Here is a 27,964-nt window from a genome sequence, read left to right on the forward strand (position 1 = left end):
TGGATACATCGTGTCGACAGTTTTGTGAGTTCATCTGGACAAGCTTTATTCGCACGTTGATCGTTTCTCTTACAATCCTTCGCTTCTTAGTAATCCTGATACATTCGCCGAGCACTTCGTATTATCACGAATTTCGGCGTCAAGAACGAGTCGATTATTGAACTAGTTGCAACTATTCTCGATCGCTTAATTTTTGTATATTTTTTCGTTTTCCCGTAACGCGTGTGCATAGCGACTGTGTCCGAATGTAAATAAAGTTTCTCACAACTGATCGATGCTACGTAAGATTGTTGAGTACTCGATACTAGTTATTCCTTATTACCACGTTCCATGTTGATTGTTTCGATTTGAACTCCAATGAATCGTTCTTGATTTACAAAACCTGATTTCCGTTCACTTTTTCTTTCGTCATTTTTTTTATGTCATTTGCATAAATATATTCACTGGCAATTTACATTCACGTGGGGGCCTCCGTTACTTCTGTCGTCGCGTTTAATACACCATTATAGTGTAATTTAACACAAAAATGAAAAAGCCATTGGACTATTCGTGCTTTTTCTGAAGAAATGTTCTGTTGACACGGTAGAAAATCATTCGTTGACGAACGTGCGAACGATAACAAGCCCCAGAGGTCCTCGACAACAGCAACACCTATACGAACAACTGTGGCCGTTGGTATCGAGCGTTCACATTTCGAAACCTCCACCACCTTCCGTTTGATTGTTTCTTCGTACAGCAGAATTGCGTGACATGGGAATTTTCAATTCGTCGTTAACACAGTTTATTGACAATGTATCTTTGTAGAATTAATGCTGATGGGTTTTGTAGCGATTTATTGGTCCTGCGTTTGGCGACGATTATTCAGTTTTTTTAACGACCGTAACCGTTTAATTGTGCGCTCAGTTTCGCTGTACATAACGCGAGCGGGAGCCTTCAAAGTATTACGTTTAGCACGACACTGTCTACAAGACTATTCAACGAAGCATCACGATTATCGTAGTTTTCATCGCCACCATTAATATTATTATTCAACGTATGTAGAACGTTATTTCCAAAACACACGCAATTCTACGCACGTTCTTCATTTATTTTATGAATATTTGTAACAAAAAATTTCCCCGCAATAATTCGCACGCCTAGAGTTTTAACGGAGGAGCCGGTGAGAGGTACGCGAGTGAAAAACTTGTTAATCCTTCTTCTATCAATCTAAATGGAAATAAAATACTAAGCTCTAAACACGAACGGAAAAGCAGTGAAACGTAGGAGGACGACGGAGAACAAGCGGACGATGCGCCGCTGGTAAACGTACTAGGGAACAGAACAGACAAGAGAGACGGTGGTAGGGGAGAGAGAAGGATCAGTGGCGCGTTTCGCGCACGCGCAAGGCCCCACGCGAAGAATATGTGTCTATTGGCCAGTCATGCGCGCCGTTCTTGTGTCACATCGGGGTGAGGAAAGCTCGAAATCTCTCCCCCGCGCATACCAGCTTTCGAGCCTATCCGTTCAAAAGCCGAACGACCTCCTTTCGGTTTCTCCGTTAACTCTCTCGCATATGTTGAAACCCCGATTACGATGGCTGTCGATCGATATTTGTCGAGCGGTAAGTACACGCGGTTTTGCTCCTTGCTTATTGGCGAGCGCTCCACAAAAATCGACCTCGCGAGCTGCAGTCCTTTGCAGTATCGAGAATCGACTCTATCAATTCCCCATATTTCCTCATCCGCTCGCCCTTTACCTTGTATTCCATTCTCGTTGATTCTCCTTTTCCCCTCTCCTCATCTTGCCCCCCGCAACGCCGCAGCCCCGCCAGTCGATATTTCGCGCTCGCTATTGTTGACCTTTCACCTTTCACCAACGGTAAACCATCCCAAACCCCTACAAAGCGCGACCCACCTTCGCCCTCTTTTGCTCTCCCCGCCGACAACGACGTCACAAACTCAGCCAAACTGACGCATACCCGCAGATTTTGTACGAGTCGACTAGCGACTATATTTCTCCAACCCTCATCCACCGCTGCTCATTTCGCACCTCAAATCTATATACACTTACCTTCTAACAATGAAGTTTACTCCATTGAAACTCAGTACGGCGGAAAAAATATTGGATCGATAGCAACAGCTGATTTATCGACGAACTGACGTTGCGCTAATTTCATTATTTTTTCAACTTCATTCTCGCAAGGGTTTCATATCTCAAGAATTTATTTAACGTTAAAAATAAGTCGGAAATCGCAAACTCAACAATCCAGTTTCTCGATTTTCAACAAATGTTAAATAAAAAAAAACACTGTGAATTACGTTTCGTGCATAAATTGCATTTCCTTGAACATTGAATTACCATAAGCCCCATAAATATGGCGTAATTTATGGTAACATTTCTTGATGTCATGTCAAGGCTATTCAACAATCCGCTTTTAAGGAAACAGACTGGGTGCAGTATCTTTCAGCATATACAGTAATACGAGCATTCGATTAAAGGTGGAAGGTCCTCGTGCTCGAATGCCCCTTGAAAATAGGTCACGAGGAAAGTGGAACGAATGACAAAGTCTGTAGAGCATGTGAGTTAGCTTACACGAAGTGTCTGCGGTTGTATCTGTCTTCTCTATGGCCAAGCGAACTCGTCAATTCGCCTCTCACCTTTTTCTGCTGATCCACTTTAGAGAAAAGCAACGGCTCTTAAAACGTCAGTGCAGATAGGCTCGAGCCAGTTCTTCACTTATAATGACGTAGGACCTTGATATCATTAGCCCAAAGCACTTTTCTTTTTTACCCTTTTTTTTTTTTCAAATATTAGAGAGAAGTATGAAAATATGAGCAGCCGAATCATGAAAAAAAAAGTAAAATATCCACTTTTTTAGTGTGCCTTTAATTTCAATTGAGGCGATACCGCTCCATTTTATTCAATTTCCTCGATATATACATACGTGTAATTACGGTCTAGTTTCGCCTCTTACGACCTCCGACTTTCGTATGCAAATCCCTTTTGCCCTTTCCACCCTTTGGCTTTTTGCCTCCACCTTTCCCCTTCTTACCGTCTGAACCAGCACGTTTTTTTTTGCCACCAGCTGATTTCGATCTTTCCACGCTAAGATTGTAGGTTGATATGAAAAAAAAAAATGAGTATTCAAATCAGGATGTTATAAAAATTATTTACGAATATTCATACAAGAATTCACATTTACTCACCTCGTGGACGGTGCTGACGGTATATCTACCCGAATGAGATCTTTCTTGCTCTTTTTGCTTATCACTTCCTCAACCAAATTGGTATTTCGTCTCTTTTCGTCTGCCATGTTCAGCGGTGGTGCTTTGCGCTTCTTCTTTATGCCTGGAACTTCACTCGCTATATCCTTGGCATCTTTTTCTTTTGGCAATCTGTTGTTCAAAAAATACAAAAAGCATGTTTCAACTTCGTGGGAAAATTTTAAAAAATACTGTTGATCTGAGAAGATTTTTTTCAAGAAAAATGTGCAAAATGGTAACAGAGAATTGATTGAAAACAGTAATTTAATAACCAAGATTCATGGAATTAGGATTTTTTCTCAACTTTAGTCCTCGTGCCAACCTCAAATTTTTAATGACTAGTGGAAAATGAGCATCGTTATAATTAGTTTTACCAGATACTCACCGGCTTTGAAACTTTCCTACCGACGCGGTTGAAGCTCTAGCAACTGTGACTGCCGTGGCAATTTGTTTAGCATCTCTGAAATGTTCAGTGCTCGGCAAACCAACTCTTGGTATTTTAATATTCTTAGCCCTAGCCAGATTGCGAAGTCTCTGTAATTCGTTCTTCGCTGTGCGTTCTTGTTTCGCTGTACTCGATGCAGTGCGAGGATCGCTCTCGCTCTTGGGATTGTTATCATCGCCAAGCTCAACCAGCCATTCTTTTTGTTCTTGAGCTTTTACTTTTTGGTAGCCGAAAGTTGGCACCCATTTCTGCAAATGGAAATTTCTATTTGAAGACAGTGAAACATTTTAAATGGGGTATGTATTTATCTCCACAAAAGGTCCAATTTCACAAATAATTTACACAAATCACATAGTGACAGTAACATTCTGATAAGGTTGAAAAAAAATTTGAGGTTTCCAGATGAATGCTGTATAGTGTCAGCGGAATGCGAATGATTCGAAAACCTCAAACTTTTTTTATAGTACTGGTCCTGAAAGTCTCAAAATTAGAATGCTTGAAAAAGTATGATCCATCAAAAACTACAATCGCAAAGAAATACAAAAAATAATTACCCTCAATTCATCGTCCCACTGCAACTTTGATCTTCCTTTCTTCTTTGTCCTGATACCCTTGTCTTTGGCAAACTGTTGCCACTTCGTTAATGGTCTAGGTTTAGGAATAGTTCTTGAGCGTGGTATTATGTATTTGGGCTTTGGGAGTTTTGCAACTACAGCCTCATCTACTCTTTCTGTTGGCAATGACCAAACTTTATTGATGAGCAGTTGTACATTATCTCTTGTTAACCCCTTCAAATATTCATCTGCATCTGATCTAAAAAATTTTAAAAAAAGATTTATTTTTTTTTAAATTACAATTCACCAAGATGGGATCTTTGAGCAGAAAAAAATTGTTTTAGTCAACACAGTTCAAACTAATATTGGTAGAATTTTTTGGATGTAGCACGACTGATTATTGTTCAAGTTTAAATTAGTATTTGTAAACTCAATCTATAAATGGAAAAATCTTTTTTGTTGTAATTTATTGATAAAAAATTTGATACCAAGACTTTGTAAAGATACGTAGAGACAAATTTTGTGTTTTCAATATTTCGAAACAAAGAAATTGTTATCGCCGGTTCTTCTAAATTTAAGAGTTCTAGACAGTTCTGATAAATTAGAAAGCTGATAACCATACTGTTCTAGAACTTTATAACAGCAGTCGATAGAATAATTTTATTTAAAATAAAAATTTGACATCTAAATACATTTATATTAATCAGTGTTGAGGAATAATATGTAACTGAATCTAGTCTCAGTAGAAAAAACCATAAGTGAAAAGGATTACAATGTTTTTATGTACAAGATTTGAATTTGATAGAACAGGGAATTATAACTGTTGGTTTTATATAATTATTTGTTTCATTTTTCTCTTAATATATTTTTTGTAAGCCTTGTTGATGATGTTTTTATAATATAGAAAATCAACGACTCTTTATTGTGCTTTTATATTAAGATTGAGGTTATGTAGTTGAAATTTTGAGGTTACTTGAGCTGTGCGACGTCGAGTTCATTATAATCTGAAGCCAGTAACGTTCCCTCATCAATATCAAGATCCACTAATTTTTCTACCGTTGTCGACCGAACCGAATTGTTTATTCCTTCATTATTTTCCAACACTGCATTTACAATATCCATTGTATCAGAAAATGTCACAGTGCACGCTTCAATTGCAACTCGCACCGTTCCAACCAAGGAGACTATAGGGAAGGAGTCCAATCTCGGCAATCGGGCACGTCCGTAAAAGTGTCGGGAAAGAGGGTTCCTCTCGAGCGGCGCTGTTGCAGGTAGTGTACGGGTTAACGCATGCGCATTATGTGCGCGTTATATACGCGCATGCGTTGCTGCCAGCTGACACTGTTGATGCTGTTGATAGTTTTTGTGGGTCTAACCTATCTTTGTAAAATGGAATACACTGACACAGTAGCTATTGCTGTTAAAATAAATTAACATATTGCAGTTATTTTTTATATGAATGAATAAAAAAAAACATAATTCAACAAAATCAATTGATTTTTTAAAATTTCTGCTATAGTCAGAACAATAACTATCTATGATGAAAAAAAAAATAAAACAAAGGAAGACTTGAACCGTGGACTCCACGAGTATCAGCCCGTCATCGAACCATTACACCACGTAAGCTAATGGTATCCTAAATGGCAGAAAATGCTACTGGCTCATCCGGGCCGCTTGATATTAGGTTTTATGAAACAGTAACTATGGTCACAAAAGCTATAGTTATCAATATAATTTTAAAATATTCATAAATATCATGCAAAAAAAAATTTGTGACAAAAAATTTCTTTCGACATGAGTATGTGAACCGGTAATTTCCCGGATGCTATGGTTTTCTTAGCAGCGCGACATACGAGGGGAGATAAGCTGATACTTGGAATGTGTAAAGCACAGGGTTTTACGTTGCTGGAGAATATTATTACAATATATATTAGTATTTTCGATTACGAGCACTCATAATCGTTGATTCAACAATTTTTGACAGGCGCGAAAGCTCTTTAAATCCACGATTCCGCCGCCATGGCGGTCAGTTTCACCAACGACATTGATTTTATTACTATATATATCCGTACACAAACGACAATGCGACGCGAGTGGCCGTTCCTCGAACCCGGGTTCCCGACATTTTCACGGACGTTTTTCTAACAGGCGCCCAATACGGAGATTGGACTCCTTCCCTATAGTCTCCTTGGTTCCAACGTCGGTGAACCACGCGGATCCAGTGACGTAGCTATTTTCCAACAAGTCGACTCTAGGTGCGTTCCATTTTATCGCCCGCAACGCTCAAAACCCTAGTGGCCGGTGCAGGAGCGTTGCGAGCGTTACGGGCGGTAAGTAGAACCCACCTTCTGTATGTGACTGCGAGAGGGGTGCTGCTGGAACGCTTTTTAGTTTCTGACACAACCTCGCAATTTCACTAGATTCCCAACAACGAAAGTGTGTAAAGAGATAAACCAACTTAAGGATATATTGCACAGGCGATACAATGTTGCCATGCTAAACCATGCTAAAAACATAAAAAAATTCAAAATGATCAGAATTTTATAAAATTTGGTGAACATATTCTTTAGTGCCAAATTTGACAATACAAATTTTTTAAGATTTTTCTTCTGTACAGTTATCGAGTAATTGATCACTAAAGTTGACGTGTATAAGCATAGCGTTTCCATATATATAGGTATACATTCCGGGCATAAGAAATCTGCTTTAATGCGTAATTACTTGATAACTAAACAGAAGAAAATTTTGAAAAAATTTGTGTTTTCGCACTTGATGTTGAAGAACATTATTACCAAATTTGATCAATTTCTAATTATTTCGACTTTTGTATCATTCACCCTTAAAGAAATGGAATTTTCCTGAGAAATTGGTAGCAATGCGTAAAGCAACACGCTAAAACTCTGCTACTCGTCGCATTTAATTTTGATTGCATAGCTACCACATATATCAACTCCACCAGAACATTTCTATTCGTAAATGTATGAACTGTAACGATTGTACCATGAAAATAAACAATTTAAAAAATGTCCACCAGAAAATATTTATTTCTACTCCAAAAATGTTATATCATATTACGTCACTACATCACTTTTTTGGTGCAGTAGTTTTCCAGGTTAAAAATAAAAAAATATTAATTAAAATTTGATAAAAATACCTTAAGGAGGGTGGCTACACTCGTAAAAATGATAAGAAATTGATCAAATTTGGTGATGATGTTCTTCAACATCAAGTGCGAAGACACCATTTTTTTCAAAATTTTCTTCTGCTTAGTTATCGAGTAATTACGCATTAAAGCAGATTTCTTATGCCCGGAATGTATATACCTACATATATGGAAACGCTATGCTTATACACTTGAACTTTAATGATCAATTACTCGATAACTGTACAGAAGAAAAATCTTAAAATATTTGTATTGTCAAATTTGGCCCTAAAGAATATGTTCACCAAATTTGATTAAATTCTTATCATTTTGAAATTTTTAATGTATTTAACATGGTTTAGCATGGCAACATTGTATCGTCGGTAGCCACCCTCCTTAATATATAAATATTAGAGCGCCTCAAATAATGTATAATTTTAATGGATGATCATAATTTATTCAACGGTTCGGTACATACAATTTTGTGTATTGATAACTATGGCAATTAATCGGTGAATATTTACGAATGGATTTTGGATAATTCGTTCGGTTTGTTTTCGTTCTTCACGTGTTTACGTTTCACGCGTTTACGCTTGGTCGTGTTTGGACTATTCGCTATAGCGTAGTAGCAGAGCGGAGTGGGGATAGAGGCGTTCGGTCAGCCAGCGGGAGAGAGGGGAGACGGGCGGACACCGGGCGGAGCTCGAGACAGGGGAGAGGCGCAAGCGCAACATGATTCGCTTCACTCTCACGCCGCTCGGCGCGCACAGGGAGGGGGAGCTCCGGCCCGAGGGCTGGACAGGAGACAGGAGAGAGGCACAACACGTTTCGCTTTTCGCTTCACTCACCGTCCGACGGGCGTAGGGTGAGGACTGGCGTGGAACGTGGGCGCGCTGTTATTGCTACGCATTGTACATTCCAGTGCATTGAGAAAACGGGGCACGAAATACGACGCGTGGAATCCTACTTTATCCTGAATGACTAAAATAATATTTTTTTACGTTTAATTTTTTTCAATCAATCGATAAACAAATAAAATAGAAACCAATAAAAATTGGTAGCGGTCATAATTTTATCAATGATTGTAATTTTTTACAGTTAATTTTTTACAGTTAAAATTACAAAATAAAAGAACTTAAGATCGTGCGAATCGATAAAAGACACGAAAATACAACGTAACGAATATTAAAGTTGAAATTTAATAAAAAATAATGATTCGCTCCTTGTCAATATACATTATTTTTCTTTAATTTCTGAGATTCCTTTTTTTGACGCAACTATAGATAAACTGATAGGGAAGTCCTCGCACGCGATGTTATTATTATTACAAAATTTGCACATGAATGAGTATTGATAAAATTTTGGTAATTCGTGAAAAATAATATCGAGGCAAGGGCCAGTAACAGAAAGAGTTTGGTGACGCCTGTAACATATAGCTTCGAGAGTCTTGTGTATGCTCGCACGCGCGCGTGTCCGCAAGCGAGCTAAGATGCAAGCATACCCCGAGCAACGCAAAGCAAAGCAAAGCACCTAACGCACGGTCCTAAAGCCATGGGGTTGTCGGCAAGCGAAGACGGACAGTCAGTAAATCTACTCCATAGCGGATAGTTTGACACAATTCCGAGCTCGATACAGTTTCTGTATCACTTTGAAGTCGCGCAGGCAAGATTCCATGCAGATAAGTCGGAGTTGCAAACGCTGCACGCTAAGCAATGCACGCAAGGCGTATAACCGTAGCTATGTACAGCATTACGAATAGTTTTCACTAATCAAATGCTAACAATAGGACGCGAGCAACCGACCACGCGTGCACGCACGCGGGCACACTCGATTCACTATGAAACGGTGGTACAGGTTTTGTCACTACAATTGTTTCTGTTACTCGACATATTGGCTTATCCATTTGCGCAAAAACGGGTTTCTGGGGAAAAAAACCTAGGGAAGAGTAGGCAAAGAAGAGCCCTCCCTGAAAATAGGGATATTTTTTTTCGTTTATGTTAATTTTCGTATTCAATCGGTCGTACAATTAAATAACGAATTTTTTCTCTCGCGTCGGTATAAAGTTAAATTTTTGGTGAATAAAAACCCAAGTTCGTTCTCGAAAAAAAGACCAGCGGAAATATAACTTTGTGATAATGAATCGCGATTACGATTTTCTGCGATACGGTGAAATGATAACAAAAGTTAAAGGTTAAATGATAAATTCCAAACATGGGAGGACGAAAAAACATTGGAAGAAAAGTGTGTGTTGAAAATGTGTGGAAAGTTCTTTATGATCAGAACCATGGAGCAGGATAAGAGAATCGTAGAGGCAGAGGGAGAGCGAAAGGATCGTGGAGGAAGACGGAGAGGGAGAGGATCGTCGAGGAAAACGGAGATCGCAAGGATCGCGGGAGAAAAAGGTAGGAAGAAGATCGAGGCCCGTTCCTGTAACCGTGAGTAACTACACCAACGATTTTTTTTTTTATATATGAGTCAAAATATGAAAAATGATTTTCATATTACAATTGTAGACATTCTGCCGATTGAATGATCAAAACACGTGAACGTATCAGCATGACGTTTGGATATTTCGTGGAAGTATTTTTTTCAAATAATGAACCGTTAGATATAATATTTTCATATTATTTATTTTCATGATACAGTCGTTGCGATTTATAGATTTACGAATAGAATGTTCTGCAGAGTTGATATGTGGTAGTTGTGCAATCAAATTTTGGTTGAAATGTTTCTAGCGTTTCTAGTAAAGATGTAAATGTGTCTACCTTTACTCGACTGTCAACAAAGTTGAGAATCTCTGTCGTCGTATCTTTTTGCTTTATCGAAGAAAACGACCGTAGCCACATCTGTGTTAACATATTTGGAACTAGACTCGGATATGTTAGGTTAAATTTTTGGGTACATTCTACTTGGACGCTGACAGCGTTATGCCCGTTTTGTCCAACGTTAATCTGAGTTTAAACTCGCTTCATCCTATTTCGAAACTATATATGAAAAAAATTGAACTGAGTTTGAACCGCGTCGGAGAAAACGGCCATTACTCGACGAAATAACACTGGATTCATCGAAAAGTGAAGACAGCGAAACAAGCAGTAGTACGATAACAGAGATAACAGACGATTCTCTCTGTGGATGCGTTCAACCACAACCACTTGAACGTCGGAAGCGTTAAGAACACAATTCTAAACGCTCATCTAAACGCTTGTAGCGTTTATAACGCCAAGTTGAAAACGCTGTCAGCGTCCAAGTAGAATGTACCTCAAGTGTCTGCTCATTTGGAAAAATATTTTTAAAAAGTAATATTGAACAATCAAATATTTTACAATTTAAAAAAACTTCATCCGACATCTTAGTTAAATAAAATTTGTAACTGATAAGCGATCTCGCTTTGATTAGGATTTGAAATTTATACTTGCTTACAAAAGCCGGCAAAATTCGGCTGAACGTCGCACAAATGGATATAGGGCGGCGGGTTGTTCCAACTTCTAGGCAGCTTATCTGGCGGGTAAAAGCATTGACTTGTAGATCTTTAACTGTCAGATAGGCTTACCTAGAAGTTGGAACAACCCGCCTATAGTGCTTTGATGAGGTGTTTTAAAATTTTTGTCTCAAAATTGAAAAATAGATGAATTTTTTTTTTAAACTTTTATCATTTCTATATAATAATTTCCGACAAGCGTCGATTTTGATCCATCACCGACAAGTGAGCGCAGGAATCCGCCTATACAGCATTAGATGACGAAATTGAAAAATCAGAAATCTACCATTAGTCGGACAAATTCACGGAGGTAAACCATAAGCTGATATATGTTGCAAAAGTGTTTTGCGAAAGCTCTCTCACCATAACAACACGTGTATCTCTGCTACTAGTTTTGCTACTTCTGCTTTTATGCAGTCTGCTTCAAAAAATGTTTGTTTTATCCGAATTGAAAGATGTAGTTAGAATACCACCATGGAAATTCAAAAGAAAATTAAATGACGCTATTGCTGATGAATTGAATAGAAAACTCGCTAACAAGGTATGATTTATCAACTTCAAAAAGTGTTAACCTAAAACTGTAATGAAAAGTTATTCTGAAGTGTATTTAGAAATTGTTAAAACAATTTATCGACCATCAAATTTTCCCTCGGTGTAGCCTATTTTTATAATGGTTGAATTCATGATTTCGAGGTTATGGGTGTATGTTTTGTCGCACTTATTCATCGAGTTTATTTGGGTTTCAATGAGTGTCGAAATATGACTTCTTACTTAAAACGTCAAAAATTCATAAAAATAGAAGGATTCATTAAATTTGGATTGGTTTTTGCAGGTATATTTGAATGTGGGACTTTGTATTGCTCTCCATGATATCACCAAAATTGAAGAATCTTATATTTTTCCTGGTGATGGATCGTCTCACACAAAAGTTATTTTTCGTTTCATTGTATTCCGTCCTTTCATGGAGGAAATACTTCTCGGGAAAATACGGAGTTGCAGTGCAGATGGAGTACATGGTATTCTAAAAGAGTTTGTAACTCGTATCTTTTCAGAGATGTTTCAAATTTTTGCAAAACAACTTTGTGCCTAAATTTTCTATGATACTAAAATTTGGATTCACTAAGAAATAAATATTTTGGTTATGCCAGGAGGAAATGCGTAAAAATAAATGTATCAATCAAATTCTGGGATACAACTAATTTTTCATACAAAATAGAATATTTAGAAGTAACAATTATTGCCGTGTTACAGTGACACTAGGATTTTTCGAGGACATCATTATTCCTCCTCACAAACTCCAACACCCCTCAAGATTTGATCAAACAGAGCAAGCGTGGGTGTGGGAATATGATACTGGAGATGGAGAAAAGCATGACCTTTTCATGGATGCAGGTATCTAATAAAAACAATTAAGAAGTATAAAAAATCATCTGAAATACTGTTCTGTTTTTAGGCGAAGTCATACGGTTTCGTGTGGTGAGTGAAGCTTTTGTGGAAACTCTGCCAACAGGTCCGGCTGTTGTTGGAGAAAGTGTGGAAAAACCAGATACTAAAGGAATCTCGCCTTACACTTTGGGGGCAAGTAACAAAAATTACTCGGAAGATTGAGAATTAATTGAAATTATAACTATCATAGATACGAACATTTCGTTATAGGCCGCAATCGATGAGCCTGGTTTAGGCTTGCTGACGTGGTGGGAAAATACCTGAGATCTCACTAGCACAAAATTTTGGCATCAAACTTTTTGAATCGTGGAAAATAGTTTTCTCAATGGTTCGAATTTGCAATGTAAAAAGGTCGTGGAATCAAGTATGCATTATTTCAATCTTCATCCTTTGAAATTCACAAGAGGACTTTATGTCCGCTCTCTCTCCAAGTAAAAACACGATTTTTTGTAATATTTTTTACGTGTTATGCGAATAAATCTCAACCTTACACATCAAACAAAAATCGAGGGATTCGTGTTTCATCAAAATTCGTCAATTATTTGGTGTTATTATTATTTGTACAATATATACAAAAAATACCCTGCGGGCTCAGAACGTACGAGGACATATTACGCGGTAAACAAAACGAACCATTAATAAATGAATTTGTAAGAAGAATAATAAATACATATTCTAGGGTTTTTCTTTTTTTTCAGCATTTCGTAAAAATTACAGTGATTGACTATCCAAGTTTCTATCGTACAAATTATACAGCAATTATCGTACATCATTAATAATATTACTCATCCAAATAAATTATCCGATATTTATATAATGTATATATATATATATATACACGTGTGTGTGTCTATATATGTATATATATATATTTATCAATCTGCTTATAATTAAATCGTGTAACGACTCTACCGTCTCGTTACGATTCGCGGATTTCAAATTATTAACAACGAGTTCCAATCAATAGCTACTTATCAATAGCTGACACAATGAAATCAAATTCTAAATAGATCGCATATTAGAATACAAATTTCGCATTTGCATGTTTATTTCGGTTGAATAATTTTTACAACTCAAGTTCGAACGAAAAATGATGGAGTAACGTTCACCTATTTTGAATTATTTTTATGCTCGAATTGATTTAGAATTTGATTTCAATAGGATTCACGATTCGACAGTGGCTGCTCCTAAACCACAGACACACAATTTTTTTGGTTTATTCATTTTTTTGTTTTTTGTTTTTTTTTTTTAGTTTTTTTCATATAATAATATCATAACGATGATAATAATGGTCACAATCAAAATTGTTTTCTACTGAAATGTTATTTTTGTTGCAACGATATTCAACACCGACGATGAATTATAATGAGAAGAATATTTTTGGAAAAATGAGACACAACGTGATGAAAGAATCGATCCATGTTACTTCTTTCTTAATTTTTTCTTTAAACTCCACACAGGTATACATAACATCGAGATAAAACGAGCTATCAGAATTTTATCATTTTTCTTGTTTTTCTGTGTTTTGAGAAAGTCCGGATGATCAATTGACACCGCCAGTCCCCATTAAAATATAAATTCAAGAAAATTTGTTTTTCGATGCAAGAATTATAAAAAAACGAAGAAGAAATGAGAGCAGGTCCCCGAGTGTTATTCTCAAGTGAATGAAGCGAGGAATCATTTGATTGGAATCCGACCGAACCGTCTCAAAAGCAAAGACACAATAATATTTGTAATATGAGTGTGTTCTGCGAGAGTGTACAATAATTTATGAAGGTGTAAAATGACGATATCTAATACAATTTGAAAATGGTAATATTCGTTACTCCTATCTCGCTTTAGAGTCAATGATTCGCGTAATCGTTCTTCACATTTATCGAGACTGGAGGGAGTTTTGAACAGCACGACACATAACATAACAATTGTCGGATCGCACGGTGTGACTTCTTTTCAATTTTCTTAGGTACGACGTGGAATGTTTTCCTTTTTTTTTATTTTTGTTCATATTTTTTGTGGCCTCCACAGGCCCGCCAGGGTAGATATAGATTTATTTCAATAGATCTTTTGTTATTTCATTCTTTATCAGTTATCTATAAAGCAAAGTGTGACTAGCATTCCAAAGGGTTTTAAGGGCCGAATTCTCGCTATTTGAGACGACGTGAAGATACACGTTCAGTCGATGACGATTTCGCGTCCATATTTTCTCCTACATAATTGGAGGATTACACTTCGTGCAAACCATAACGAACTGATAAAAGTATTATTTCTTCATTTGCTTTTTGAATATGGATTCGTGAGGAGAAAATTTGGGAAAACGTCAAGACAACTTGGCTTTTCGTACTTCAACGATGTAAGCAATGTTTCATTTTTTCTTGCGCAGTTAAAACACGTCCTTGTGACCGCATTTTTATCTTCGTCTCAAATTCTCGAGTACATTCGTGCGAGCTGATCTACGTAACCGCGACGCTATAGTTTTCTATTGGAAATGGTAAAGCTTCGACCAACGAGAGCGCGTTTGCGCTTGGAAAAGAGAATTTTCACCAATTTGCCAGTGATTGAAAAACGAGAATCCTGGTTTTACTTATTGCTGCCGCTTTTTTTTCATTCTGTCAAATACGAATTCTCCCTTAATTAAAGTGCATATTCAACTTAAATCGTCGTAGAGTAAATATGCATATCGTTCACGTGAGGGCATTCTTAAAAACCAATTGTTCAGAACGCTCAAATCATATCCGAACGAGTATGAGATAAATTCTCGAATTAAAAGTTCACCGAAAACGTTCAAATCCGCTTTCAACCTCTGTCGTATGTGCCGCTAAAAAAAGTCAATTTTATAATGAACTTCGGAAGCTTTTATTGCGGTTAAAAGTGTCTTGAATTGAATCAATTCAATCGAATAAGTTCGGTGAAACGTTGAAAGCATTTCTATGAAAATTCCGAAATGCATTAGTTACTACCATTTCATGGTTGTTGATGAATAAAATGTATACTTTAAAAAAAGTGTTGTTTTGCTCATACTGCGGTATAAGGGAGGGTTCAAGTACTTTGGCTTTGATGCAAAATAAAAAACGATGTGTTTGTCGATTTTTACAAATAATGTTGTAGCATTAATGTCATTTAATTGTACTCGAATGCTCTGTGAAACGTTACTTCTATGTACGTAACGTACATAACGTAATGTACGTAACCAACGACAAAAGTAGCGCTAGAGTACAAATGAAATTGCATCGGCATAAATAGCATGTAACACGACTGAAAAATGAACGATGAAGCTATTTCCACTATGAAAACCTCATATTCCATTCTCTGTTTTACGTTCGTTTGTATTGATGATCTTTACTGCCTTAATCCCTTTGAATCTTTTTTAAACGAATTGAGAAAAATGAACGTATATTAAAAATTTATCACAGTCCTAACCGGCGTGTCTGTCGCGATCATTATCTCTTTTGGTTTGTTCTTTCTCGTATACGGTACAACAGTATAATATCGTTATTAAAACGCGACTCGCCTTTTCGGCGGTATAACCACTAGTTATACGATATTTTTTTTCTTGTCCACCTTTCTATTTCCACATTTCATTTTGCCATACTCGCGCAAATGTTAAGCTCTACATGCGCGCGTAATACTTCTAGTGCACTTTTTACTTTTTTTGCTTTTTCAATGTTTGCTTTAACGAAGCTGTTGCTCTCTTTTACATGCGGAAAAATGCGTGAAAGTGTAAAAACGTAAGAGCAATTATTTCTCCCTCAATTAATCAGTTTAATCGAGGATTTTACGGGGTTGCGCGGGAACTAAAAATGTATCCGGGACTTGCCGTAAAAAGTGAAAATTCTCGGAAGTTTATTAAAACCCGACTATCGTTTTTCGTTTGCGAGCAATTTTCTTCTTTTTTTCTGTTGTTTTCTTCATCCGAAGAGATTATTCGTTTTGTTTCTATCTTTCTCCCGTATCTGATGGATACCTCACGACTATAGTGGAAAATTTGATCTCAGCTGTGGTTCTCTCTCACTCTATTACGAGGCAACGAGGCAAATGCTCCCGAAGATAATCGAACAATTCGCGCGAAGTACCCGGACAGTTTGTCAATTCAAGCTCGTGGAGATGACGAAGTTGGATTAGACTCGATAAGCCACTGCTCGTTAGTAATGGACAGCCTGAAAAACCATGAAAAATTTAACGATATTTTAATACTTTTTCAGTTTTTTATGGATGATTATTGATGTTCAAAAATTATGAAAATATACTGGAACGATTTGAGTTTTCGTATTTTAGACTTTTGCCTTGATGATCTCGTTTATGGGTAAATGTTATGAACCAATATTTCATGATAGATAAAAAGGATGGAACAATAAAATAATTGTTTACCGGCCACAGACAAAACTTGAAGGGATCTCATTCCACAGAGATGCTGCAACCCAAAATCTCGTAACTGTGAACACCACCGTAAAAATAATGCGCTGAGAGAACCCATGGTCGATATGTAGCCAACTCCGATATCAGTTACATGGACACACCTAGAAAAAAAAATATAATCAGAGAAAAGACAAACATCAGTCTCGAATGATACAAAATCTTAATATGTGGGTTTAAATCACTTCCAAGTATAAAATAATGATACTCATTTATTATTATTTTGGTGTGTTTTTATTCATTACTTTTCATTCAATATTATTTCGAACGTAGTTTGGAAATTCAACCGATATATATAATTGATTGCGTATTGAAACGCAATTTTTCGATGATAAAAGGGAAATCTGAACGAGAATGGCCTCCCGGACAAGATCGTTGGTCACCTGAGTATATTTGAATGAGGAATAAAAAAATGAACATAAGAAATCGCTCGTTGTACCGGTTCTTGGTCCATCAACGGTGAAATTAAATTGTACCCTCCGCTTCTTGCCGGTTGAATAGAATTCCTCGGGACGAAGGTGGACGCTCGATTAGCTGTCATGGCAAAGTTTCAATTGGCTCACGCCTAAAACGCGATCTTCGACAAGCCGACGAAGCAGCTCGATCTTGTTACCTCTTGTGCATATACTTATAAACTTTCGAGACTGAGAAAAAAAAAATTCTCACATTCTCGTTCCCCCGACATTTCTTGACGTTCAATTTATCTGTTGTGTAACTATCGTTGAGTTTTACCAGATCATTTCGAAGGGAACTCTTGGCAAACGTTGCTCTTTGATCTTATTGAGGGGGCAGTTTTCAATCATCAAACAACGGTATTTAAAAAAAAATTTTTTTTTTTTTTTTTAAATTTTTTATTTAATAGTTTGTTCCCTGTCTCAACCATGAATGAAGTTGGGTTTACTGAGATGTAGATGAGAAATTTCTCAACATCATTCAGAGACACAAAGCTTCCCATGTGACTGTTTAAAAAATCATTTTATCCTCCAGAAGCCATGGAATTTTTAAATAGAAAACTTATTTGATAAATTCTATACACAACAAAGGTATTTTCATAAGAGTACAAAAATAAACGAATTCTATGAATCTTTCGGCAGAATATCAGTAAAGTGTTCTTTTGGCATTTCCACAACTGCGAAACGACTTAATCTTCTCTAATCCTCAATCTCACGAGGCTGATTTATCGAACGTGATTGTTGTGACGTGAGCTTTCCCGTTAATGTCAAACTCGTAATGGTAAGATTGAGATTGTGAAAATATTTTAGAACTGAATTTCTGGCAGCATTTGCATTTCGCATTTTTGGCAATGCTCCTGAAAAGGATACGCGCTGAACGTGATAAATCTGTGACTTACAAATTACATTGTCTTTGTTATCTACAACTCGAACGACGATATTGATCCGGCGTAATTCAAGGCTCGAAAACGAAGACACGATTTAACGAACATTCGAAAAAATCAATGGAAAAGTTTATCGCTTTCATCAATGAACAGCCATCGATCTCAAAATCTTGGGGACAAACAATACTCGAAATTATTCGAAAACATTCATATCGAGTCTGCGGTAATTGTCGAATCTTTTTTTTCAAGTGCATAAAAGAATTCATTCGTTACCTGTCTAATGTAAGTTCCTCGAGATGATTGAGATCGCAAGCGATGTATTCGAGTGCAGCATCGGTTATCCTCGGGCACCAGCTAAGATCGAGAGATCGAAGTCTCGGTAGATTTTCGGCAATGAGCTCTACACCGTCATCCGTCACTTTACTGCACCCAGACAGCGAGAGAACCGTCAAATTGGGCAAAGAATGGACTGGAATATCGAAGTAAATAAGATTAGCGAAAGCTTGTAAGAAGTCTAGCACAAAAGATGAACGGTGGTCGAACGGTATAAATAAAACGATGGAAACTCAAGTGCCTGATGTGGAAGAGCTATAGAGTAACAAGAGAGATTTCGCGTCGACGAGGAAGAGACAAATCCGCGGTGACAGCTCATCCCCAGTCTAAATAAAGCCTTCTACGATTACTATCTATATTTAATTCAAGGTGTGCTGGATTTACACATGAAGGGGATACAATGATCGCGAATCGAGACGTTTCTTCATTTGGTGATGAATTTTTGAATACGAGTCGACTCCGAACTCGTGCTACTCCTTCTATTTCCACTTGTTAAATGTTTCCTTACGGATGATCAAGTTGCAATTACGTCTTATTTACGTGCAATCATTTTCAGTATCGCGGACTTCGATCCAGATCGTTGGAACCGTCATTCAAGTCTTTCAAATTCAACTGAAAACGATGTTAATGAAAAGTTTAATGGCATGTGCGATTTTGAGAAAAAATTGAGGTCGAATGGTCCTGGTTCAAGCTCAAAATTCTTTTGGGATTTACAAAAGTGTTTTTTGCTCAATTTAATGGCTCTCACTTATCAGAAAACTCATTCCACGATTCTTTTTATATTCGCCTGCGCCGAGATTCTCGAATCTTTAGGGTTGTTCGCGATAGAATTATTCCTAAAAAGTGGATTCATATTCAATAAAATGGAAATAGAGGCTCACCTATATTGACAACCCCGTGATTCGTCAGTTCCCAGCAGGATTGAAGCCTCAGGATACTCAACGAGCTACTCTGTTTTGCGCTAAAATAACCGAGAGCTGCATCCGTAACGTGATAAGCCTGCAACGAAAATTCGTAGAGACTCGGCAACAATTGTGCCACTGCGCCAACCGCTTCGTCCGCCACGTTTATACAGTCCGAAAGTGACAGCGATACTATCCTCGGTGTTAGACATGCCCACAGTCCGGCTTCCGTTATCTCGTTACAACTCGCCAATTCGAGCTCAAAAAGTGCCTAAAAATAATGGAAATTTATAATCTCCGTGAACAATTCATGCGAAGACAATGCTTCGATAGTCCTTAAAAATTACAAGCTTTCCAGAGTCAACATTCACTTTCTAAAACATTTATTCAAAGTGTTTTTTCGTTGTTAAAGTACGAAAGATTCATAAAAAATATCTCGGGATGTTAATCAACGTTATCGTTATGAAAAATAGCAATGAGAGTTACGTAAATGGAAAACAAAATAATTCGTTGTCGTTGACTATGGTTTTGGGACTATTGAGCCCGGCACTTGGAAGAAATGAACTTCCTCAATGTTTCTCTCTATTCTAAAACCTCACACTTTCATTCTTAAAAACGTCAAATAGAAAAATAATTCTATTCACAATGCTACAAAGTCTTCTGACCGATTTATAAATTGTCCATCTGCAATAGTGATTTTGAATGGCCACGAGCCAGCGAAGCGAACAAGATTTTTGGTATTCTGACATTGGCACAGATGTATCGCTCAAAGAAACGTTTCTTTCGATCACGCGAGCCGCCTCTTTCAAATACTTTATACACTCATGTCGCTGCTGACGAATGATATAAGTGGGGAAAACTATCGACCTGAAGATGATCGAGAAGGGCTTCGAGTCCTCGATCGGTGACGACGCAGCCTCTCAAAGAAAGCGAGTGCACGTGCCGCTGAGCAAGTGGAAAACTGTGAGTAAGCTCTGGTATATCCTCGTCAGCGGCACCCTCGAGAACGAGAGAATGAAAGCCCCGTCTAACGAGCGAAGCGTAGAGTCTTGTCCTGGAGCCTGCGGCCATAGCACGAGCTTCGCGACATTTGACCACCGGTACCAGACCAGCCCAGAATCTTGGCCGAGCGTACAAAACATCTCTCCACCGTGCACACACCTGCAACAACGTTTTTAATGTTCCATCAATGCTCCTCTTACGTATCCTCCTTAATTCTACGTTTTTAGTGACAATAACATTGTTAATCAAGATTTTTTTCAAAGGACCGTAAAAAGGATTCTTCGAATTGAAAGACTAACCAGAGGGAAATTGAACGTACGACACATAAAAATTCAGGATATCATTTTGAACCTTTTGAAATGTTTTAGGTAATGATAAAAATATCAACCTGAGCGAGAATCCTTCTGTCATTCGCATTGAAGTATAGGAAAAAACGGCTCAAAAAATTGTCGTCGCTCATGAGATGTTCCCAAGAGGAGGGTGGAAAATATCCCCCCGTGCCACCGCTCGCCAGTGGCACATTTTTCATTCTGTTCCTAGATATTCTTCCTCGCGATGTCGCATTGCCTGCGCTGTTTATGCTCTTATTGTTACCAGCGTTAACAGTATTGTTGCCAGGCATCTGAACGCTTCTACTCGGTTTTTCGGGCGTTGGGTTCGCGTTATTGGCGCTCTGCAAATTCGTATACGCGACAGCTCCACCCCCGCAAAATACGTTTGTGACGCGCTCCATGACACTTGCCTTTCCGCCTCCTGCAATAAAACAAAATCAATTAACACTCTCAGAAAGATTCAAATTTTCGTTTTCATTTGCCATTAATCTGTGAACAAACGCGTTCAAAACATTCGAGGAGTCACATCAGATACCAGGAAGCCTTGGATCCGAGAATTTGGAGTGGCCATTAAAAAATGTAGATCCTCATTAATTTATTAATTATTTTTAACATTCCTCAATTCCCAAATTCCTCAACTTTATTCTTAATTCCCATTGAAATCGATCGAGAAAACTTATGGGTGGTGTTGAATATGTCGAATAACTGAATTGTAGAACGGTCGATATTTCGAAATTTTTAAAGTTGTCATATCAGTTTGGAGAAAAATAAATAATTCGAAATTCTTATTCCCGATTGACTATTCAGCAGATTGTGTGTTTAATCAAAAATTCCTTCTTTGAATTCGTATTTACCCGAAAATATATATTTCAATAGTTTTCATTTCGAATGCAATTTTAACAGACCATCCGAATGTCAAAAGTTCATATTTTCGAATTCAAAATGTAGAGTAATTGTTTTACAGACAGACCAGAATATAGAGTAGCAAAAAATCGAAAGTGAATTTTTCGAGCCTATAAAACTTAGATATGCGGAATAGCGATGGCTCGAAAAGGCGAAAGTCAAAATGGCCATGTTTAAAATTGGAGATCACCGGTCTGAGTAAGTGAGTGAGTGGGACGCGTGTATTTGGAGCTCCACTGCATTTCTTTATTTTGATCGATCGACTTTCTAACGTTTCGCTATTTTGACTGTTCGACTTTTTAGTGTTTCAGTATTTCGACCTCAGTAATATTTGGTCTTTCGTTATTATAATTTCAAAATTGTGAATTTTCACAGTATCGCTGACTGCAGTAATTTATGAATCGAAAGAGTGATGGTCGAATTTTCGAAAAATCGATATTTTAGTCATCGTCCTATGGGCGATTGTTACATTCTATTTTCCATGTAAACGTGCTCCGAACCTTGCAGGTTCTGCTTTATTTATTTTCGGCGTTCAAAGCTCTAGGCGAATTTATCTGTCTCCATATTATCATTCGAAGTTTATAAACTCGAGATTTTAGCTGTTCGAAATTTTAGTCATTCCAACATTTGATCCCCACCCAAGCTTATCCCAACGAACTTATTTCTCAGTTCCTCCATTCGAATATTCACCAATCTCTCAATTGAAATAATCCACGACGCTGAAGCTTACAACGTTGGAGTCCAGCAAAATGATCTAAAAAAATTCTCTAATAATTTCAGTAAATCTCCAATTTTCATTCCTGCCGAATCTGAAATTTGTAGTTTTTCGACCAACATTTTCGACCAACGTGAAATAAAAAATAGATTAATTAAAAATATTTTTTCCTTCATTTCGTTGGAACTCTAATTTTCAGAGTACAATTTATAATTTTCTAAGCCTCTAAGCCTCTAAATTTTCAAAGTGCAAAACTCGATGAAGGCTCTTCACGAATATCAAACTTTCCATTCCGAACATATTGAATCGTAATCTTTATTGAGCACACTATTGATAGCATCGTACAAATAATCCGAACGCAATTATTTTCAATTAGACGTCGTCGTGCCACCGCAAAAGATATTCATATTCATACGACTGGATTCATCGATCAGCAATAGAACTACGATTGCTCTTTGACATACTCCAACGAACTATTGCTCTATGAAATATCAGAATGTGAAAGTGTATGGAAAAACATAAAAAAAAAAATATTAATCATGGCAAAATGAACGACGGAAATAAATATTTGAAGCAAGAATAAATAAAAGCCGATTTGAAAAAATGAAAATCTTTAAACCCCAGAAATGGTGAGGTATAATCGAATAGTATCCCAAGAAAACGGAGTACATCTTTGTGTCTAAATTCGTATCGGAGAGCGAGAGGGAGGGAGGGAGAGAGAGAGAGAGAGAGAGAGAGAGGGACTATTGACGGAGACACATTGTGTCGGACAGCAATATAATTCAAACAATGAACTCGCGGGGTATACGGTCATCTGACAAAGCGTCAATTCAAGCCCACCGAAGCATCGGAGCTGGAATTCCATTCCTTTTATTACGTTTTATTGATGCGCCTATAGAGTTAAAGCAATATAATACAATTTATATTGCATTAATAGCTCCCGAGGCCTTTAGTATTCCTCGCTTATTCGTGTCACTCCAATTGCGTCATCTGCTGTATACTCGAAAACATTTATTTCATGGTTTAATGTGCCTTCCTCAATGATAGGCAAAACGAGCTTTCAACCGTGAGAAAAAATGGTCGTTATAACTCGTAATCACACGCGATTAATGAAATTCTATTAAATTTATTTTATTTCAGTTACGAGCCTCGGTATTTTACGCAATTTACTCTTTACCTGGCGCATTGCCATGCGCGCAGTAATGGTAAAAATTGATGTGCTGTCAAACGCGACGATTTGTCCACTCGTTCAAATGCGCTTGTTCGCGCCCCGGTGAGAACACTACATATCGCAGAAGAACGAATAATGACGCGTACAAATTGCAAATTCGTTCGCAATACCGTGCAATATATAAAGACGCAGCTAATTGCAAGCGCAGAAAGCTAATGAAAATGAAAGGAAAAGAGAGAGAGAGAGAGAAAAAAAATCAAACATTTGTACGATTCGAGAGAGATTTCGTAGTGAACCACACCAAGAAAATTGGCGACGTTCCAATTTCCGCGGATAATATACGCACGAAAGAGACCACTCGGACGAATGTCTGCAAACTGTCTTGAAAGATTTCGGACTGATATACAGGCATAGGAAAATGGAACACCCCGAAATTCTCGTTATGCGATACACTGTTAGAAAATTTACAAATTTTCGGGGTACAAAAAGGGGGGGCGAGAGTGATTTCGAGATTGTTTAATATTCTTCGATAAAATAATGGAACGTTCGCAACGTTGAAGTCCAACAAAATGATTTAGAAAAACTCTCCAATGATTCCAGTAATTCTCCAATTTCGTTTCCTACCGAATTCGCAGCTCGTAGTTTTTCAACTTGCACACCTTGGTAAGATAAAAAATTGATGAATTACGAATGAATTTCGTTCATTTCGTTGGACTGTAACGTTGCAAACTTCAGGGTGTCGTCGATTGTTCTCGTTTTCCACTTTTTCACACTTTCAATAAGACTTTGACTGAAATATATCGAAATTTATTGCAGTTTTTATCTCGAGTGTGTAAAGAAAAACGTTTTTTCGCTCGTGACATTTCGATTTGAGATTCATCTCACGAGCTTTCTCTCCAAACATGCCGTTTGAAGGGCTCGATAAAATCAATGACGCTGAAGTTTCCAACGTTGGAGTCCAACGAAATGATCGAAAAAAACTCTCCAATAATTTCAGTAATTCTCCTATTTTGTTCCCTGCCAAATTTGCGATTCGTAGTTTTTCAAGCTGCACCAACGATTCGTGAAATAACAAATTTGTGAATTACAAACTTTTTATCGTTCATTTCGTTGGACTCCAACGTTGGAAACTTCAGCGTCGTTAAAATCATGGAATATCGTAACCTACATTCTGGCTCAGCAAAAAAATAGAAAGAGAAATTCCGTCGCGATAATGTGATCCCTAAATCCACGAACAATAAAAAGATTTAAATCTTTCCGTTCCTTCGTGTGCCTGTATCGATCGAAGAGCGTCGAGGATGATAAATCGAAAAAAAATTCTATTCCATTACTGAATGTATGCAGTTTTAATAGATCGCCCTAAAAATGAACAGAAACTCGGAGAGAGCTTCGATATAACGGTGGCAAAAAAGGCATGAGGAACAATGCTTGAAATTTGAGAAGAATTGGAGGATTACGCATTGTCCTCATCTGATGGGAATTGGTTAAATAGGTGGCTTTTATCGATTCCACTGCAGTTACAATAGCCACCGTCGATACCTCACGAGCGAATCACTTCCTTCGCTCATTGTCGTGCAAATCTTTGACGTAAGATGATCATTTTCAACGGAAACAGTAAGCTGGTAGACTCGATGTGAAAAAATATAAGTAAAAAGTGTAAATTTGAGGTTATATTAGCCGAAATTCAAAATAAAAAGTAGTTGAGCAAAAAATCAGTCATTTCGAGCATCAGTGTCGCTCCTTTCTCAAATGATGTATTTGTGAATTAAAAATTGGGTTGAAATATGTCGAGGATTAAAAATCCGATGGGAAATAATACACCGCGAGCATTATTATATCGGAGATTTATATCAAAGAACGTGACCGGATGAATTCAATGTGCAGAGCGTCATCGATAAAAAATATATTGAGGAAAGCAACGAAAATAATCGATACAAAATGATTCCCGATTCCGAAATGTGGTTCGTTCCAATGTTCGATAACAAAGAATCCGAAATTTGCAGCGGCTACGATGCTTTTGTTCTCATTTTTCGGCAACTCGGATATATATATTGAAGATTTCACCTCCAGATGTGGCTAACAAAGGACCCATTTTTATCCTCATTATTTTCCTTCGATTTTCACTCGTATTTTTCTCTCCGTGACGACACTGCTCAACGTTTTTTTTTACCGCGATGCTTTCAAGAGTACATGCTGCAAGGATATTTACACGATTTTTTACCGTCTGTATAGAAAAATCGATTTTTCGCAAACCTACATCGTTATTTTTTCATTAGTAAATGTTAAATTTACCCCACTGTGCTGTATTTCAATAGAGATCGCTCGGAACGATTAGAACTGCGGACGAACGTTAGAGGTTATATTTCGAGGATTCGACATATATTTGTTGTTTACGAACAGGCGTGTATGTGCTTCTTTCCACTCTTTACGTCGAGACTCGTTCTCCATTGTCGTTAAAATAGAAACGTTGTCAACGATTATATTGTCGGAATAGAATTTTCAGGACGATCAATCTAATCAACGAAACGAATGGGTATCACAAGTTTCTACTCTAAATATCTTTCTTTCGATAAATTATCGATAATTTCCTCGTGTAAATTGCTTGAGTCTTGAAACATCGATGAGGCAGCCCTTTGTGCAATATTTTTTTTCTTTTGTGACACCAATCCAACCTTTCTACCTACTTCCCCCCCCCCCCCCCTCCACTTGACGACGTTGTCGACATTGTTCTCACTGTCTTTGAAAATCTCCCTCAGTTTATCAACATCATGTGTTTTACAGTATTTTACACGCTCTTGTCATTTTTCTTTCTTCTAGTTGAAGTTCCAGTTGAAATATCGACGACAAGAATATTACAATTATCATATAGAATGACGAAAATATATTTTTTCGCAATTGAAATGACCGAAAAACTCTTCTTCTCGTTGAGAAATCTTAGATAAAAGCTGAGCAGATCGCATCGCATCTAGAGATTTCGTGACGGAAATTCGAGATCGGAGGCTCGAGCGATCATTTTTTACTAAAGTAATTATTTAATAATTTGAAATTGTGATGTTATCGCTTACCATGATGTTTCGATGCACGGAGTCCAAGTCCATTGATTCTCTTAGTCAATTCGGCGCTGGCCCTTTCGACGACGCCCTGAGCCGATATTGAAGACATAATAATTTCGTTGGTTCTCGACACTGCTTGATTCCTCAGCTTTCGAGTGCTTCGAGCATTCGCGAAGCAAGGCAGGGGGACGACTTCGCTCTCTTACTCTCTCGTTCTTTCTTCTGACCCGCTCAACCCTTTTGTTCGCTGGCGTTATGTTGCACCACTAAAACCGTCACGAGTACTTCCGCAAGCCCGTGATCAACCTCTTTCCTCAACGGCACCATTAAGTCTCAAAAATCAAATACGAGAATTGATAAATAATTGATAAATGAGCTTACTTCATAACCGGGACACAAGCTCGACTTGTGATCGTTCGAGCCGCCTCATATTTTAGATCGGTCCAAATTAAACGATATCCCCGAAACTCGAACTGTATTGAACGCTATTTTCCGATATAGCTTTCGTCACTAGTTAAGGTTTTAATCAAAAACTCGAGTGATCAGAAACTGCGAGTTATTGCAGTATAAAAACGATCGTACGGAATAACTCGTTGTTTCTTCTCATTGTTTCGAACGCAAGGATTCCCACTTTGTATTTTCCCCATTCGAGCACGGATTTTTCGCTTATTTTATTCCTCTCACGTTAGGGTGTTACCTCGTAATTTGATACAGTAGAGTATTTCGTCGAATCAACGACAACAAATAAAAATACACATGAGAGAATAAGGAGAAAGAGCGAGTGCCACCAGGGCGAATCAATACTAAATGTATAGATGAGCGTTGTTCGGTCACCCCGTGCACAGGATTGGTTCGACGAAACCACACTACGACCTGGCACTGCACTGAAATCAGCGTCAACTGAGCACAATCACACAGAGAGCTTACTTGGAATGTGTAATAAAAATAAGATGCCAAATAAAAACACAACCGTCGATCGTTTATATTTTCTTTTCCGCTATTCGACCGACATCAACCGTAAATATTTTCCTGTTCAACCTGGCAGCTGAGTCGCGCACTGAAATCCTCCTCAATAAGGGTTACAAAATACCTCCATCATTTTGTCCGCCGCGATGAGGGATAAATATTCGTATGTGTATAGGAAAGCTTTTATTATACGCTTTTCTCTATGGAAAACCAGAGCCTTTAAACCCCATTCATTTCCGTCTCACTTGCTCCGAGGGTTCAAACACAACCTCAGTCCCTCTAATAACCTCATCCACTTTTCATGCACTGAAGTAAAAAACGAAAATTCACCAACATGAAAAACAATTTTGCCGCGTTTTTCTTACGATCTTTTTCCTCGTTATTAATGCACGTATCATTATTTAAATAATAATAATAATAATAATAATAATATTAACAATGATAATAATATCTCTTTTTCTCTGCCACCCTCATCCGTATTTATGCAGGAGGGTTGCAAAGCCGCACGCACACCGGGGGTGGTTTCACCGCGAC

The 27,964-nt window shown here is 37.6% G+C and overlaps 3 protein-coding genes across 5 annotated transcripts; 1 reads left to right on the top strand and 2 right to left on the bottom strand.

The window, feature by feature from the left end:
- Positions 1-20: 20 nt before the first annotated feature.
- Positions 21-6,514, bottom strand: LOC122419454 (ribosome biogenesis regulatory protein homolog). 2 transcript variants are annotated; one of them, XM_043434012.1, is made up of 7 exons: positions 6,441-6,514; positions 5,215-5,417; positions 4,242-4,500; positions 3,628-3,935; positions 3,186-3,374; positions 2,924-3,084; positions 21-2,653 (listed from the first exon to the last, which is right to left on the bottom strand). In XM_043434012.1, the coding sequence occupies exons 2-6, from the start codon at positions 5,361-5,363 to the stop codon at positions 2,937-2,939; spliced, it is 1,053 nt and encodes a 350-aa protein (XP_043289947.1). In that variant the 5' UTR covers positions 5,364-5,417; positions 6,441-6,514; the 3' UTR covers positions 21-2,653; positions 2,924-2,936. The 2 variants fall into 2 exon arrangements, with proteins under 2 accessions (XP_043289947.1, XP_043289946.1); XM_043434011.1 differs by having other exon boundaries at positions 21-2,770.
- Positions 6,515-11,196: 4,682 nt separating this feature from the next.
- Positions 11,197-12,812, top strand: Polr3H (RNA polymerase III subunit H). The gene is made up of 5 exons (XM_043434024.1): positions 11,197-11,402; positions 11,694-11,877; positions 12,113-12,253; positions 12,315-12,439; positions 12,518-12,812. The coding sequence occupies exons 1-5, from the start codon at positions 11,292-11,294 to the stop codon at positions 12,569-12,571; spliced, it is 615 nt and encodes a 204-aa protein (XP_043289959.1). The 5' UTR covers positions 11,197-11,291; the 3' UTR covers positions 12,572-12,812.
- Positions 12,813-12,837: 25 nt separating this feature from the next.
- LOC122419449 (F-box/LRR-repeat protein 16) lies at positions 12,838-27,925 on the bottom strand. 2 transcript variants are annotated; one of them, XM_043434004.1, is made up of 8 exons: positions 27,162-27,925; positions 26,477-26,796; positions 20,679-21,043; positions 20,156-20,449; positions 19,268-19,559; positions 18,327-18,522; positions 16,673-16,821; positions 12,838-16,461 (listed from the first exon to the last, which is right to left on the bottom strand). In XM_043434004.1, the coding sequence occupies exons 2-8, from the start codon at positions 26,571-26,573 to the stop codon at positions 16,313-16,315; spliced, it is 1,542 nt and encodes a 513-aa protein (XP_043289939.1). In that variant the 5' UTR covers positions 26,574-26,796; positions 27,162-27,925; the 3' UTR covers positions 12,838-16,312. The 2 variants fall into 2 exon arrangements, with proteins under 2 accessions (XP_043289939.1, XP_043289938.1); XM_043434003.1 differs by having other exon boundaries at positions 26,477-27,925.
- Positions 27,926-27,964: the final 39 nt, after the last annotated feature.

Source organism: Venturia canescens, chromosome 1 (assembly GCF_019457755.1).
Source record: "Venturia canescens isolate UGA chromosome 1, ASM1945775v1, whole genome shotgun sequence".
NCBI lineage: Eukaryota > Metazoa > Arthropoda > Insecta > Hymenoptera > Ichneumonidae > Venturia > Venturia canescens.

Coding starts and splice junctions, on each gene's coding strand:
- LOC122419454 (XM_043434012.1), bottom strand. CDS start 5,363: ATGGATATTGTAAATGCAGTGTTGGAAAATAATGAAGGAATAAACAAT. Junction 3,936..4,241: donor AGTGGGACGATGAATTGAGG/GTAATTATTTTT, acceptor TTCCATTTGCAG/AAATGGGTGCCAACTTTCGG. Junction 3,375..3,627: donor GTAGGAAAGTTTCAAAGCCG/GTGAGTATCTGG, acceptor TTTGAACAACAG/ATTGCCAAAAGAAAAAGATG.
- Polr3H (XM_043434024.1), top strand. CDS start 11,292: ATGTTTGTTTTATCCGAATTGAAAGATGTAGTTAGAATACCACCATGG. Junction 11,403..11,693: donor ATAGAAAACTCGCTAACAAG/GTATGATTTATC, acceptor TGGTTTTTGCAG/GTATATTTGAATGTGGGACT. Junction 11,878..12,112: donor CAGTGCAGATGGAGTACATG/GTATTCTAAAAG, acceptor GCCGTGTTACAG/TGACACTAGGATTTTTCGAG.
- LOC122419449 (XM_043434004.1), bottom strand. CDS start 26,573: ATGTCTTCAATATCGGCTCAGGGCGTCGTCGAAAGGGCCAGCGCCGAA. Junction 20,450..20,678: donor ACAGAAGGATTCTCGCTCAG/GTTGATATTTTT, acceptor ACGTTGTTGCAG/GTGTGTGCACGGTGGAGAGA. Junction 19,560..20,155: donor CCCTTCTCGATCATCTTCAG/GTCGATAGTTTT, acceptor CATTATTTTTAG/GCACTTTTTGAGCTCGAATT.